This window comes from Argiope bruennichi, chromosome X2 (assembly GCF_947563725.1).
Source record: "Argiope bruennichi chromosome X2, qqArgBrue1.1, whole genome shotgun sequence".
Lineage (NCBI taxonomy): Eukaryota > Metazoa > Arthropoda > Arachnida > Araneae > Araneidae > Argiope > Argiope bruennichi.
Window position 1 is genome coordinate 91,765,425 of NC_079163.1, and position 18,258 is coordinate 91,783,682.

An 18,258-nucleotide genomic window follows, 5' to 3' on the forward strand; every position below is an offset into this window, starting at 1 on the left:
AACTATTTCAATAAATTAAAATTAATTATTTCATTACAGAAAAAATTTAGCATTTTTTAAAACAAAAATGTCCCTTTCCATTGGTGATTATGGTGTATTAGTACTACAACTATCTATATCAAAGCTTTTAAAACAAATCATATGAATTAATATATTAAATTAACACACAACTTTAAAAACAATGTTAATAAGGCAGAATTGGAATGCTACACAAACTTAGATCAAAATAGTTTCATTTTTACACTATGTCACTATTGTCATCTTTTGTCTGTTTCTTTGTAAAATCATTTAAGTGTATAAAAACGAGCGCAGCATTAATATAGCCATAATAACTCCAACTTATATTGGCTAAAGAAATTACATTACAGCAAAAGAGAAGATTATCAAGCTTCTATTTTTCTGCAAATTGCTGAGTACAATAAATTTAAGAAAACTAATATAGTTAAGAGTTTTTTTTTTTTTTTTTTTTTTTTTTTACAAAATGTTTTTATATTTAAACTAAGCATTTATTAATTTCACTAAACAAATGTTTTAAGGTTTTGCATTGTTACACTAGACAAAATATTAACACTACATTTGTTTTCAAACTTCTTTTAATTTTAATTTATCTTCTGCAATAGTATTTTAAACTTCTGATTCATTTTATATATTACAGTCTGACTGTGATTTGAAGAGTTGAATAATGCTTTTAATTTTGGATAAAACAACAGTACACTGTACGAGTCTTCAGATTTTAAAAATAGACTTATTCACGCCTGGAATGCAGAGGCTATTAGTTTTCCTATATCTGAATATCTTTCTGGAAAACACAATTTACTGCATCAAATTTAATGCATGAAAAATATTCTTCATGAAAGTAAAAGACAATGGATTTCAAGTTAAAATTATCAAAAATAAATAAAGCATTTAATTTTCAGCCTAAATGTAAATAAAAATTTGTCAACGGATAAGAATAAAATCAATATTAAGTATGATAAGATAGTGTGTTAAGATGAGATAAGATATCAAAATTCCATATTAGATAACATCAAGAGCAGGACAAGAAATACAAACAGTAAATGAAATATGATTAAGTGCTCTTTCTTTTAATATACACATATATTTGAGAAAATCATATGGACTCCTGCCACCCCTCTTTGTCCTGCCCAAGTTCAATGATCTGAAACTTCCTTGATAGTTTAAATTAGTTTTCCACTAATGTAATTAGATAAAAATTGATATTTTGTATTCTTTCTAAGTTCAAACACAAAAAGTTACTGAAAAAGCTTGATCTTCACTAAATAATTTAAGCAGATCTCTAGAAGGAACATATCTCAAGATTATATTCATTCTTTAAATGACATTTTATAATACATAGTTGTACATTTTAAATCAAGGAAAATGTAATTACTTCACGATCCAAATTGTCATGAAACCAAGCAGACCTCGAAGAATATGGCTGAGGAGGGATATGATTACCTAAAAATGCAACACAAGCATAGCTTAAATGAAATGATATTTCAGACACTTAAAACTTTATGTCTTACAAAAGAAAAAAGTGATTTTAAACAAGTCCTAACAAACAGAAAATAACATTATTAACACTATGATTTTTTTACTTATAAGAACAATAGCAAATTCAAAACTCAATCAAAGAAAAAAAGCCAGGTACAAAAGATATACATGAATGATATTTGGATTAAATATTTCAAATTTTATGTAACTTCAGTAACAATAAAATTATGCTTTCATTAATCATTAATTAATGTTTGTTAATTAGTTACTTCACAATTTTGGGTCACAACAAACTTTGATGGATAAAAATGGGATCGCTCAAAATCCCCCCCCCCTTTTAAAAAGAAATCACAGGAGGGGAAAAATTTTAAAATCTTTGCCTGAGAGGTGAAGCTAGCATAAAAAAAGAAATTGATGAAATTTATCAACTCGCAAACATATGAAATAATTTACGTAATAAAAAGATTTTGAAATGCTTATGAATTTACTTCAATGAATAAAAATAAAAATGTAATGTGCGGATAAATTCTTTTCTCAGATAAATGAATTAGATATTACTATTTGTACAGCTAAATTTTGAAACATAGCAAAATATGTTAACAATTACTATGAATATATTTAGTTCTTTTAATGTTAACAGGCACAATAACATTAAGAGAAAAACAGCAAAGAAGAAAGGAGATTTAATGTATCAAGATTATAGGAATATTAAATTAAGAAACCAAAGCTTATGATGCATTATATAAATATCATAAATTCCATTTTGCATAATACAGCATTAATTAGTACATTTTAGAAATGTATCAAATACAAAGCCTACAGAAGAAATTATGTTTATTAAAGCAAATTACTTAATAAGGTCAAGCACTCTTTGTGATTATTCTTCATAGCTAAATCTGAAGGTGTCTCATTGTAATTAGAACGAGGATGAGATGGACAATTCAAAGACAACAACATCTGCAATAAAGAAACTAATATTTTTTAACTCGCCTAATATTATCTAGTGATTGGATAATTGATACAAAAATAAGGGAATAAAATTTTATGACAAAATTTTCTATATGAAACATGTATCAATAAAATAAATATGTATAAAAAGAAATTGGAATAAGATTACAATAAAAACAGTGAGATTTCATAAATATGTCATGCACATTATTAGAAATAAGCTAAAGAAAAAACTTGTAAAAGTTTCAATAAGCAGTTAATCATTGAAACTCTAATGATAAGTAGAACTATTCAAAATAACTAATGCAAAATACAGAGCTAAAGAAAATATATACACCATGCCAAAATTCTTCCCCCATCCCTCTCATACACTAAAAAATGCTGCAATGATAAATAAGGTATCACCGAAAGGATTTTTTTTTTTAGTCAGTTTGCACTAAACCACATTATTTGTTAAAAAAATATTAATAGCAATCCTCACTTCAGATAAAATAAGCTAGAAACTTATGAGAAATATGCTGTAACCAACAAATGTTTCTCAACATATTTAAGTAATAGACAAAATATTTTGTTTTTCAGGTATACTTAATAAATTGCTACTTCATGTATATACAGGGTGGGTTTTTTTTAAACTGACGGTGCTCAGAAACCTCTGTAGCTTGAACTATCAGCCGCAAAAGCCGATATATTTTGTACGGGGGCAATTGACGACATGGGAAAAAGGAATCCGCGAAAAAAAATTAGTTCCAAAAGTTGCAGATAGGGGAAAATGTGGCGCTTTACACTTTAAGACAGCTAAAATTTTGCATAAAACACGGGGAAAAAAATTGCAAAATGCAAAATCCCGATTACGTAGTAGCCACCAGCGCCAATATTTTGAGTTATAAAAAAGACGAGGGGCACTAAATATCATTTCAAGTATCACTTGATTTGTAAAAATGCGTCTCACTTTAGAACAGCGTGAATTACTTGTAAAGCTCTTTTATCTTAATCAATCCAATGCAGCGGCCGCTCTTCGTGAATTTAGAAGCCGAAACAATTTGCATAAAGGACCTCTATCATTTAATGCAGTGAAAGCAATGATTAAAAAAATTGAAAAAATAGGTTCTCTCACAATTCGGCCTGGTAGAGGACGGAAACCGGTATCGGAGGATACGATCACAGATGTTGCGACTTCAATCGTTGAAAGAAGTCAGACGAGCATTGCTGATAATAGCAATACACGTGGAGTTGTCTGGATGTTAGTGCTTCAACAGTATGGAAAGTTTTAAGAAAAATTCTTCAATTTTATCCATATAAAATTAGTCTTTTGCATGAATTAAAACCTACAGATTATGATCTTCGATTAACCTTTGCTTTGACATTTCTTGCCAGGATGGAGGTCGACGAGGCTTGGCCTTGGACAATTCTCCGAGTGATGAGGCCCATTTTTATTTGAATGGAACTGTTAACACTCAGAATTCTAGAATTTGGGCATCGAACAACCCCATGCATTTCAAGAAACCACACTCCATTCTCAAAAAGGAACTGCTTTGTGTGGTTTTACAGCAGATTTTATCATCGGACCATACTTTTTTGAGACTATTAAACCAAGCAGGGCCGCAGACCTGTTCCGTAAACGCTCAAAGATATCATGATATGCTGAGTAGTTTTGTTATCAGCAAAGGTAATGCTTAGATAAAATTGTCTTTATGCAGGATAGAGCACCACCATATATTGGTACATCCGTACAGCAACTGTTACGCCATCACTTTACAGAAGAAAGAGTCAGTCGCAGTTTTCGTGTGGCATGGCCACCTCCCTCCCTGGATCTAACCCCATGTGACTTTTTTCTGTGGAGTTATTTAAAATAGAAGGTTTATCTTGGTGGAGTCTTGAACTTATCTGTTTTAAAGGAAAACATAACATGGACTGCCTTCTGAAATGTTGCATTCAGCTGTAGAGAGTACGGTGTTCAGAATGCAATGCTTAGTCCAAGAAACTGGAGGTCATATTGAAAGCAGCCGATGTCTTCCCGGGGAAAGCGATTCTACTGAATAAAAACAAAAGAACAAAGAATTAAAAGGAAGTTGAATAGAATCTCCTTTTTTTTTTTAATTTGTAACCATTTACAGAAGGTTTTTTTTTTTTTTTTTTTTTTGAATAAAGCGCATTTGTGGAAAAATTAATTCATTTTTATACATTTATCTGTTTACTGTAACTTTTTAAAATTTTATCGTGCAGTTAAACTTAAAATTTAGATCAAAAGCGCCACATTCCCCCATCGGCAACTTTTCGAACTAAAATCTTTTTCGCGGATTCCTTTTTCCAATGTCGTCAATAGTCCCCGTACAAAATTTGGTAGCTTTGTGGTTGATAATTCGAGCTACAGAGGTCTCTCAGTACCGTCAATTAAAAAAAAAAAAAAAAAAAAAAAAAAAGCCTGTATATAACAGAACTTAATTTCAACAATTCAATAAAAGATTACATGATTTGAGAGACGGCACACTAATGTACACAAATTTCACATGGATTTACAATTAAAGATTTATTTCTGATATTTTTGATTGAAAATCCATATGAATATATGATAACCTGATTTGCAGTCTATTAATGCAAATTAAACATGGAGATACACTTACACACACATCTTGCAACTTGTTTAAAAGAAAGAGTAATTTATTTAAGGACATCTTCATTTGCACAATAAACGTACATGAAATGAAAATTGCAGTCTTTAGGATACATTGTAGGCAATTTAAATTTCTCCAACTTTTTCCCTTTCACTTACTAGAAGGAAAAACATCAATCAAGATTCTAAGATTACTTAAAAATAACTACAGCTTTCCATAAATACTATAAATTCAGAATTTGGCTTGAAGTATGTTAAAATAAAGTACAATTACTCTGTATGAAAAATTTCTATAAAATGCATATTTTTTACGATGTATTTCAGATTATTTAATATAAACTCTAATGTCATTCATGAGCGAATACATTTATTGATAGTGATTTCTACTTGCACAAAATAATAATAATAATAACTTTTACTTTTAGAGGGCAATTAGAAAAGATTTCAAAATTTTTTTACATATGAGCTTTATGCAAGCTCATATGTAATTATGCATTAAAAGAGAATAACACACGAATTGAGTTGAAAACCATTCAATGATAAATGGCAGTAATGTGGAATCCAATATATCAAACCAACTTACTTTAACTACATCTGTATACCCATGAAAAGCAGCATAATGCAATGGTACCCAGCCTGTTTCAGTTGCACGAAGCTGAGGATTTGCTCTATGATTTATGAGCACATCAACAGTAGAAGGTCTGTTATTTAGACAAGCATACTGTAAATCATTAAAAAAAATGAAATAAAAACATACATAACAGCAAATAAACAGAATTATTCCAAGAAAAGGGAAATAAATATGCAGAATGGAAGGAAAGCAATAAAATTGAACTAGATAAAAACAACCACAATATAAACAAAAACAATAAAATATACAGCAAAAAAAAAAAAAAAAAAAAAAAAAAACTAACTAACTAAATGCTATCACAGAATATTTTTTTCTAAATTTAATTACAGGTGCAAATAATGGGTAAATGAAAAGAATAAGTAGATTTAAACTTGAAGGTTCATTAGATGAATCTTAATGCTTATGAGATGACAAGAGAATCATTGAACTGTAACAGTTATTACCTTTAATTTCTTTCTGTTAAAGAAGAAAGTTTAATAACAGAAAAATATAAATGGATATTATATTATGCACACATACAAAAAGAAACGCTTGTATGTTGGAAAAATTAATCTCTAGAACTGCTACATGATTTTATAAATAGTATCTTCCATTTCAATATGAATTTTCTGAAGAAAATTTAAGAGTTTTGAAAATTAATTACCAACAGCCAATAACTGAGAATAAACAAATACAACAATATGTGCCATTAAAATGCCAACTGAAATATTTCTTCAACATACTGTGAAATTTACAAAAGGAGCCACAAACCTTGAAATGGCATAGTTAACAAAAATTTTGAATTCTGTAGACAGACAAGTTATTACTTATATGAAAAATTATTTCAATATTCATCTTGTAAGTTCGAAAATAATTTCAATTTTGATCCTTTGCTTTCACCAAATTTCTCTTACAAGAGGTTCAAATAGCTTTCTATATTATGATGGGCTAATGAATCTAATAACCTGAATTTCTACTGATTTTCTTTAGATTTATGGCAAATTAATCAAGTAACCAATATATACTCACTGGTTGAGATGATGTATGGTAAACAAACAAATGGATATTATGAAAATAATGCATTAACAAGTACAATTTGCTTTCTTCAACTAAAACCTTTAAAATTAGGAAATTAAAAATTATTCCCAAATGAAAATAAAATGGATCTAAAAAAGTTCATCAACCACTCTTTTTTTTTTTTTTTTTTTTTGGTGGTGGTGGTGGGGGGTGGTGTATGTATTTAGGTGGTACAGATATCATATATATTTATAAGAATGCAAATATTGTTTATTTGTAAAAAATATTTCACATCACATAGGTTCAGACCTTTAACATTTCCTTTTATGAACGATTGGCATAACCAGTTAAATCATTAACAACATTATTGTTGATCCAGACACATGTTAAAATTCAATGTTGATCAACGCAGATAAATGAATGATGAAATTACATTAAAAACAACTTGACTATAATCAAATCTCAAAAACTGCATTTAAACTAATATTTCATTTAACTTTCTCTTGCATGAGGGAATTATTCTAATTAAAAACATTGTCAAACACTGGGAATAATGGATAATTAATAAATTCCATAAATACTTAAAGCTACCTTTTGACATTTGCAAGCCACTACACTCATTTATTTAACCGCACACAATTATTTATTATCACAATTCTGAACATATTGGGCACTTTTTAAAAATGATACCAATTATGGCAAAGGAAGAGTACATTCATTCCATATATGAAATTTTGCTCAACTTTTAATTCCAAAAATTATATTTAAGTTAGCAAACAAATTTAAGAATTTCAAATTTAGCTGTGCAGCAATATATTTTCAAATATTTATAACTTCAGTAAATTTAGACATAAGAACAGAAAATTAATATTAAATTAATAATTTGTGCTGAATTATCTTAGTTAAATGCCTATACTTTTTCAAGCTAAGCATAGTGAAAATATACAAATCATCAATCAATAAAATTTTAATAAAATGCCAAAAAAAAAATGGAAATCATTTTTTAAAAAAATTACCAAGTTTAATAGCAAAATTTAAAGTTTAGTATACTTTATAATATTTATATATATCTTTAATATACTCTATAATATTTCCAATCAAATTTATTCTCACATGTAATGGTGTGAGTCCACTGCCATCAATTATGTTGGGATTTGCTCCTGTTTCCAACAATAAATCAAGGATATCATCAAATCCTGCAATACTCGCCAAATGAACAGCAGTCTGGCCTTCTTGATTTTTAGCATCCAAATTATGATAGCCTGATTTCAATAATTCTCTAACCACTGTTAGTTCACCTGCAAATGAATAAATAAATGTATATAGATACATCAGAATAACATATTTCTCATCTGACAGCACATAGTTAAAACAGAGCTTTCGTAGTTGATGCAATAAGACACAAAACATATTTTCTTATGAAGATTTTGTCAATTTAGTTACAAACAGTTTTGAAAATATTGCTTATTATATGATCTGCAATCAAGCAAATTAAAAATATTTTATGAAAAAAAAATGAAGCAAAGCGAAATTTAGCACATATTGAAAATAATTTGAATTTTTATTACTACATATATAAGTAATGAGTAATTTTTTGTGACTAAAGCATGACATAACAATACTGGAACTATGCAGTTTGCATATACCTTTCTAAAAATTGTCTCAACAGCAGTTTTGTGTTGGATTATGATTTGGTATTGATTTTAGAGCCAAAAAAAAAAAAATAATAATAATAATAATAATAACAGATTGGGATTTTTAAGCTCAGCATAAGTTAACAGCTTCACAGAGTCCCCAATATAAACTGAAACACATAGTAACAATGTCTACAACTATTCTCATGTCACAGATGCATAAATACCAACATAAACTTGTAATCATTCGCAATATTCCCCCCTAAAAGTAAACAAACATATGAAAATAAGTTTTTATGTATGCAACTTAAAAGTACTACCTTTGCTTTAATCTTCCCTCTTTTCCATATTATCTTTTGATAATTGGAAAGCAAATGATTGCTAATTTGATTTCTATCAATGCCCCTCCCTTCCTTTAACTCAATCCTTCCATCAATAAAGTAAAATCTATCTTAATAAAAATTATTCCGAGACTTTATAGAAAATAAAAGTTAGTTGCAAACTGTTTATTTCCTATTCAAATTTCCATTGCAAATAAGTAACAACATTTCTTACCAAATAATTTAAGATTATATATGTATACGAGCTAACAAAATGAGGGTTTCGATAAATGAACAGTCACATCAAAACATTTTACAGCAATAATTCTGCCTAAAGTAAGTTGTTTTAAACCTCAAAGGATAATGTGATATGGTTTTTATTTTTAAAAAGAAGAAATGGAACAATTCAAAAACCACAAACTACCCCAAAATTATTTTTAAAAAAAGGTTAATTCATTTATTTTTTACATTAAAACAAAATAACGATCTAAATAAATATATACAAGAATTACCAGGTCTTAAAATGTTTTATTCTCACTCATGTCATTATCTAAAAATAAACTAAAAACTAATTATGGTACCTTCTTTCGTTGCCCGATGAAGAAGATTTGTCCGCCCGTGTCTACGAGAATCTGATGGAGGAGGTTGTGCTTTGCACATCTGTCCCAGTTTCGTAGATAAACCTTGTGCATCTTCTTGATAATATGATATTAACATTTCCAGACCTATTAAATAAAAAAAATTACACATCAATTTCAACTATGTGACAATATGTACTAATGTACTGTGTAAAATATGCACTAATTTTTAAAATCATTTCAACTTTATAATGCATTATCTTCTCATCGTCTTATACTATCAACCTCCTAAATTATAATTAGTTATTTCTATAACTTTTTGTCAAACATAATTTGATGGAAGAATTAAGATAGAAAAAAAAAAAAAAGATTATTTAAGAAGAATAAGATTTTTAAAAAAATTGAAGCATTTAAAGAATTTTCATAAAGTTCCCTTACACTCTTTAATTTATTTTTAAAAAATACAAGAACAGCAAAATATTACAAAAATTAGCTTTTATTTGAATAGTTAAAAATTCTTGCAGCATTCTTGTTCCATTTCTCCCTTATATGATAAGAGAGGAATGGGACAAGGTTTGAGAAAATTAAAATCAATAAATATTGTATTTTGATATCCTTTTCATTCCATGATTTATGGTTTGGGACATGCCAAATAAGAACTGATTATGAAATCCTTATTGGTGCTGCCACAACTTGAAAACCTTTCTTTTACAAACATTTCCACTGATTGCAATATAATATTTAATATACTTTTCTCTTTCTGGATGCTTTTTCTTCCATATCCATGGCATTTTTATATAAAAGATATAAAGTTAGTAATTCTTTTTAATTTAGAGTGATAAAAGCTTTATTAAATAACTTTCATAATTTAGCTTCATTTTTTTTCATTACTTAATATTTATTGTATTGCTTACTACTTTATTATATTTTCAGTAGAATTTCTCTTAACTGTAATTAAGTGGTAAAGATGATTTTAGGTAAAAAATAATTTTTCATGCGCATACTTTACATGACACTTTAATACTTTATATGATACAATAATTAAGAAAAATTAAGAATATCAAAACACATTTAGAAACACTGGTGCTCTTAAGTAAAATTTTTAAAAAGAATGGAATTCTATTTTATGCTTTTTGTTTTGGTTAATGGAAACTCAGCTTTTTATTTTATTGTTTTGTACATTATTGCTTTATATTATATTATATAAATAATAAATCTTAATCTAATTAAAATCCTAATTAATTTCTAAACTTTTTTTCTTAATTTAGCTCGAATTTCATAATAATATGATCTCTAATTTCCTGACCCAATTCCCACTTTTTATTTAATTCAACATGCACTCTAAAAAACTGCTCACTTCAGCAGGTTCTCATGCTCTGAGTGAAGGGATAAAAATCCTTAACACTTAGAACATTCTTATAAAGATACCTAAAACTCTCTTGCCTAATCGACACATGCTAAAGAAATATCCCTACCAAAATCTGATAGTAAAAACACTAAAAGGAAAATTTTCGTTCTTCTGTTCTTGTGTTGCGATTTAGACTGACGTTTTTCTTATCACTTATTCTCTGTATGTAAATCATGCCTTCTATGCTGAAATAAATTGAAGTTTTTAAATTTTCAAAAGTTTCTTCTTCTCAGCCATGCAACTGCTATAGTCTGTGTATTTTCTGTAGGCGATTCAAGGTCACATTTTCTACCTCGTTATTGGTTGTCTGGTACCAGTAACGCAGTATTTATATATATGTAAATTTAAAATTATCACCTTACTATTGCATTGAAACACTCCAAAAACTAATTTTATAAAACAATATTAAGAAAAATTAAAAACTTTAACTGTTAGCATATTTATTTAGCTGTTTAGAAAATGCATTGAAATGCAATCGTGTATATATCATTCCTCCCACAACAGAATTCCCTTTTAAAATGTGTATCATATAAAGCATGCTACATTTAAGTTTAATTTGATTATTAGTTTGTAAACACTATATCTTCAAGTTTATTAAACATTTAAAATCTTATTTTACAAATAATAAAACTGAAAAAAAAATCATTAAAAAAATGAGAATTCGTATTTACTTCTGGGGCATAAAAATCAGATTTAAAGATAAACAATATTATAGCTGGTATAACAATTATGATCAAGCAAAGGGCTATAGCTGCTCTATCTAATGGAGGAACTAGAAAGAGATTCTAATATTTTATTTAGACATAAATATAGTTGCCCCATTCTTCAATAACTCAAATTTATCTTTAATGTTTTGTTTTTTTTAAATAAAAAGAATTTCAAGAAGCAGTGCAATTTTCAGATTTACAACAACAACAAATGAAATCAACTTTTAAATTAAATATTTGCAATGACTTTAAATACAGAATTATTTTTTACTAAACATTTTCAAATAGGAAAAAAAAAAAAAAAAAATACCATGTATAATGGGTCCATCATCAATACTGAAAAATGCATCTTCTCCATGACGACGTATCTGATAATGGATGGGAGTATTGTCATGAATGAGACTCAAAACATAATCACCAGGAGACGAAGAACTTTCTCGGACAAGGAAGAGACCTTCATGGTTACCACCTAAAATAAAAAATCATGACATAAATATAAAATAACAAAAAAAAAAAAAAAAATTCAGCTTTATCAAGAGAACACAAAGATAAAATTATTTTATAAAATCATCATTTTAGTGTTTTCTTATAAGAAATCTATCCAATTACACTTAAAAATATAGAAGACTACTATGGGAGAGAATTTCATTTCACTTATTTTCAGTACTTGGAACTTTGGGCAAAGAGCTTAATTTTGGGGGAATTAATGGATTTATATAAATTTTTTAGCACTCTTTTTTTCCCCCATAAGATAATAATTATGACAATATCAAATCCTTTGTCTATTATGGCTTGAGAATACTTCAAAAATTAAAAGTTTCATTTCAACAACTATAGTTATATATTTACACAATAAACTTTTTTTTTCTTTAAAGAATGGCTTCAATAATTATTTCATAATGCACTCTTTTATGCACAATAATTTAAGAGCTATCAATTATACATTCTTTTTAGTTTGAATTTAAATGTCTTTTGCCTTCTTTTTTCAAAGGTATTCATTTAAAAAACTAATTACCAGAAAATGATAATCAAACAGAGAAAGAATTCTAAAGTATATGTAAGTAAATTACAACTCTTGAAAAACTTGATGTTTAAAGAAAGTGGATTTGGTAACTGTTTAAATAGGTGTATAACTGTAAAATAAGTTTTGGCAGCAGCTTATAAATAAATCAGAAAATTTGTCTTAAGGGCAGTTGATAATGAAAACCAAGAGAAAATTTCAGCAAGAAATACAATTCTCTGATAACCAAATGTTCTATTTCATAACCTACAGAATTGTTTCTACTGCCAAATAATTATAATACAGACAATCAAATATAATGCACTAATTTAATTATAAAAAATAGCTCATTTTTCAAAGACAGAGTAATTTTCTTTAATTACTTCTTAATGAAACAATCTGTTTTGTCTTAAAGACAAAAATTAAATTTGTTTAGTTAAAAATTAAATTTATTTGTTAAAAATTAAAACTTTCTTTTCAGATAAAATCGCCATTTTAATGCTGAAAAGCAAAAATTGCTAGTAAATCAAACATAAGCACTTCATGTGATAATAAGATTATAAAGCTCTAGAGTATTTCAACTAACCCTTCTGCAGTAAATAAGTTCAATGAATAAACATAGGACTAAGTTACAAGTAAAGCATTTCCCTCCTCTAATTGATTCTTGCCACTGACAAATGAGAAGACTATTACTTTCTTTTCTTATCTTCTTTTATATATATATATATATATAATGATATTTTAACTCTAATTTCAATTTAATTAATTTCCAAGATTTTATCTTAATTTAGCCCATAGTAAGTTCATTCTCTTATTTCGTGATCCAATTCCACTGTCTCTACTTAATTAATTCAAGAGAAGCTTTGTTAAACTGCTGAATCAACTAAAACTAACTTTCCCACACTCTGCGTGAAGAGATAAAATACCGCTGATCAAGCAAATTCTTTTTTTAAATCTCCCTCTGTTTCCCCTGCCTTCTCCGCGCATGTAACGAAAATCCCTATCAAAATCTCGTAATATAGTAGTACTATGAAGAAATATTTTCCCTATCAATTTCTCTGGTTATATAAGACCAGGGATAAAATGTCCATGAGCTTTTCGTCATTCTTTTCTGTGTCGTTCTGTGTGCTCATCGCTTGTACATATGCCTGCTTCTTCAAAATGAAATAAAACGACGTCACGAAATTAAAAGTATCTTCACTGTCTTCAAACTGCATTCTGCTTCACATAAAATAATGTTACATATATCATGCTTTTAGTTTGAAGCCAGCTTTCATTGGCTTTTGGTATCTATGTTAATACCATAAAGAAACTGCCAAATTTCTAATCTTTATCAAGTTAATGTTACTTAAAATAAAAAATAGGTACTCAAATTCAAATTCATCATTCAATCTATTGGTGAAAATCTTCCAACCATTTATCTTTAACAAACCATACAAATTTTTTTTAAATCAAAGCTTCTATGACAAAATATTTGATTAGGTTAAATTTACCAGAATAGGGAAGTTGATCTGTTCAAAAGATTATTAAAATACAGACATATCAGAATAAAAGTCATTATAAATATTTCCACAACTCTCCCTTACAATTCGCCAGCTTTCATCCATTGGAAACAACTTTAAATTTTTCTCTGCAAGAACTTGAATATTAATTTCAAAAAGATAAAGTTAAAATTCATAAAAACTTTTATCTTCCTGGCAAAACTTTGCTGAAAAAAGAAAGTGAATTAGCATTTATTGAATATTTGAACTATTTTTCTACCATTTAGAATTTACTCTGTAGCATATTTCCTAATTTCAGGGGTAATTGTAGCTATTTCAAAAATATAGAAAACTATGATGGATAAAAGTCAGGCATGATTTGAAGTAATCCAGGATATAAATGTGGTACACATATACATTTTAAACAAATTATTTAAAGAAGCAAACAATTTTTTTAAAAAATCTTAAACTTGTTTCATTGCATCATTTAATAGTTTCTTATTATTTTCATAGAATATCAGAAATTTGGTTAAGCTGTCTAATTATTCAATCAATTATTGCTGCCATATTTCTATGAATAATGCCCCATGACAACCCACTAATATAAGTCACTATCTATTAAACTAAAAGTTTGTAGTTCAACCTGAAATGAGATTCAATAAATGTAAAATGAAGATATGTCTTTTATATTTAAAATTTCTTGCAAATGCTTTAGTACATTTCAGAATCCTTAATTACATTTCCAATGATAATTCACTAAATAAGTAAATCAATGATCATTTCAAGTAAAAACATTAGTGGTGCTCATCATTGCACAAGTGTGAATCATTTAATAAATCAGTTTCTTTAAAAGTATCCAACTCTTAATATGAATTTCAGAGGGATTTCCTAACCTAAAAAAACTTAACAAGCATTTTTGTTTCATGACATTGAATAATATTCAGCAGTCTAGACAGCATTAAAATTATCAACAATTAAGCTCCCACTAGAAATCCACCACAAGTATGCAGATGAAAAATTACTGCATTAGTAAGTAAATTCTTAATATACAAGAGGGAACATGTATAGTGTGGAGCGATGTTACTTCTAATCCAATGACAGAATGCTTTCCCACAAAGCGGACTGTGCCATGGCTGGATATGGATGTTAAAACCCTTTTCTCAGTTTCCAAATGTTGTCATGAAGATGAACATTCAACATTCCTTAATGCATAGGCTGCGAGGGAGTAGCTCTCTTTCGATTTCCAGTTATTAATACTCAAGGATATTTTTCTTATTTTCTTTGGTATATAATTCAATTAATTAATCTTTGAATAATATATTTAAACTAAACAAGCTTTAAGAAAAATAGGGAGTGAGTGTATTCTACAACTCCAGAAGTTTCAAAATTGAGGGAATGAAAGCAGAATTCTGGGTGTATCTGGATTGCAACTACCCTTGTTTACTGACACAATTCACACCATAGACAAAAATCCTTTCTATACACTCATTCAACAAATAAATGCCTGAAAGATTACATATTGATCTGTGCTAGACAAAGTAATCAACACAATTCTAGTAATTGCACAGCTAAAAGTGTAACTAACATGTAATGCCAGATACTACCGAGGCAAAAGTTAATAATATCCTAAAAAAGAAAATGAAAAAATTCCAATGAAAAAAGTGTTTAAATCAATTTTCATTGACACAAGTAGACAGTATCATAAACGTTAAATGTCATCATTTTTGGCCTGGATAATCTTGCAAAATAAATAAGCTCTGTATTCTTGTTCATATAAGACAGAATTTGATGAATTACTCAGAAAACATATGCTGGGACAAAAAAAAAAAAAAAAAAAAAAAAAAAAATTCTATTAATAAACATTTAATGTTTAGGAAATCTCTAGCATTTTTAAAATAAATAAAACATGACAAAAGCTATTCAGAGAATCTTTATAAAGCATAGAATACCCTTGAATTGCTTTAGCCTTATAGATTCTTTACTTTGTGCCGCATGAATTTAGATAAAATTAAATAAAATATATGGCAAAACTAAAATGTTTTGAAAATTCCAAGAATTTCAATAATAAGCAAAATATCAAGTACCAGTATTAAATAGATATTACACTGATATGAATTCTAAAACTTTATTTTTGTCTCTCTCCCGTAATTATGCAAAAAATATCATTTACATTTATTTTCTTTCTAGTTAATTTTTTCCACTTTTTTTTTGTTTTTTTTTTTTTTTTTTAGTTGTAAGAATTTCTACTAACCCTTAATTTATTGAAATACTATTATTAAAAAATCAAATGAAAAACTTTACAGCGAATAAAAAATATTCTTTTTTTCCCCTACTTTTTACAATTCAGAATATTTTCTTTAAACCAAACAATAACATTTTCTAAGCCTCCCTTTCCTCAAATCTACTTTTAGGATAGATTAAGAAGGAAAGCATGCTTCTTATTACCACAGATAAAAGGCTGCCAACCCAATATGATGTTTTGCGTTAATTAATAACAAATATTGATGCACAAACTGTCAATATAATATTTCCTTATCTTTATTATTATCTATCCTCCCCCCATGGAATTTTCCACAAAATTCTAGTTTAACTACCTTTTTAAACAACTTGTATATCATTGTGAGGTATTTTTAATATCAAATATTCAAGTTCTTGTGTTAGCAACTTTTTATTTTAAATAATAGAAAATATTCTTACGATTTTAAAAAAGTCAGCACTCCTATCTTTATTATTTTTATAAGGCCTCACAATTCTTAGATTAGATGTCTTTTCTATTCTCACAGTTATCAATCCATTCCATTTTTCCAACAAATAATTTTCCATAAGAAATTTATTTAAATTCAAAAAACAACAGTTGTAATTTTAAGAAACAAAGCAAATGAAGAAACACAGGACTTTCTATAATAATGTCAAGTTTTTGTTCAATATCTTTTTATTATTATTATTTGTTTCCAAATTTTTATTAGACAACAACAAAATCCAAGATCACCCATTGTAAAATCTCTCTCAATAAACATTTCCTTATTGGGATATTCGATGCAATTTCATTTTAGGATTTCAAAAAATTATGATGGGCCAGACAGAATATATTAATTACACTTTAAATGGAATCGACATTTTAAAAAAATCATCTCATTTATGCAATTTCATTCCTAAATTGCATACGGCATTAAAAGATGAGGATTTTTCACAAAGAAATAAGCAAATTTTTAAAGATATTTATAATAGGAATCATTCTACTGTTTAAGGAACCAACATCCTTATTATTCAACTACAACTCCTTTTTTCAACCCACACTTTACAAGTAAATTTTTTCATGCATCAAGGCATTTGAAAGAATATTAAGGATTATTTTTATGTTCTTGAATGAAAAAATTAATGATTACAGCTTAATCATTACCTATGAAGGATTTCAATATGGAATTTGTAAAACTTACTAAAGTCTGGATAGCATTATGGCAAAATCTATTTTAAAAATTTCACATTGCTAAGAATTACAAGTAAATAATTTACAACAGGAAGCACATGAAATATCCTGTCTGAGTGGGAAACAGAAAAAAATCATAAAACTTGAAAATTACTTTTACAGATTAATCAATAGTGGTCAAACAAGCATTTTGCACTCATCATTGGTGTTTTAATGTTCAAAGATAATAATTATATACTATCTATTTGCATTACAACAATGCCTGAGAAGAAAATATTTTTAATACTAATAAAATTTGATATTATATCAACATAAAATGCAATTTCAAGAGGTAGTTTGGTAAATAATTAGATAAAGGAACAAAGAAATGGCAGAAAAATTGCTATTTTAATCCATTATAATTTAATGGCACTTTTTTTCCCCCATTTCTTGTAGAAATTAACTCAAACATAAGGCAATCATACCAAAGCTACCTGTAAAATTGTGTCTTGACTGGATTCATTTTCTCAGTCTATATGAAGGATATTTTTGAAGTTAACTATAATCAAAAGGAATATTCCTTCACTAGTTATTTTATATATACATGCATACATATATAACAGTATTTCAAATCTTTCAAAATTACAAGAAATCTTCAATTTTCACTTAACAAAATTCTCAGCAGTAAAATACATAAGAATTTCATAATGAACTAGAAAGGTGTGATCTTTTTTTATTATTATTATTATTTTTTTTTTTTATTTTCTCCCAACATCAAACAAATTCCACAGCGACATCTTATATTAATTGTGCTGAAATCCCAAGAAAGCAAAATGTTAAAAGCCCCGAAATAAATTTTCAATTTGATTTTAAATTACTAACAGTATTTCTTTTATTTGAAAAAAACCAAATTTTAAAAGAATGAAAATCCTTAAATTTAGGATCTTTAATTTTTTTGAAATCCCAAAGATATAAAGATCTTTAATTGACAAGTAGGGATCACAAGAAATAACCTGCATATTATAGGGCCATCAAGTAAAACTG

At 27.5% G+C, this 18,258-nt stretch overlaps 1 protein-coding gene across 2 annotated transcripts in view; it reads right to left on the reverse strand.

Moving 5' to 3' along the window:
- Positions 1 to 18,258, reverse strand: part of LOC129960250 (tyrosine-protein kinase HTK16-like) — a 45,660-nt gene that overhangs the window by 20,812 nt on the left and 6,590 nt on the right. For both annotated transcript variants that reach the window (XM_056073524.1, XM_056073525.1), the window contains exons 3-8: positions 11,638 to 11,796; positions 9,216 to 9,359; positions 7,794 to 7,978; positions 5,637 to 5,774; positions 2,346 to 2,451; positions 1,391 to 1,458 (exon numbers count right to left, since the gene is read on the reverse strand). In XM_056073524.1, coding sequence (XP_055929499.1) covers positions 1,391 to 1,458; positions 2,346 to 2,451; positions 5,637 to 5,774; positions 7,794 to 7,978; positions 9,216 to 9,359; positions 11,638 to 11,796 — 800 coding nt within the window. The remainder of the gene's footprint in view (positions 1 to 1,390; positions 1,459 to 2,345; positions 2,452 to 5,636; positions 5,775 to 7,793; positions 7,979 to 9,215; positions 9,360 to 11,637; positions 11,797 to 18,258) is intronic.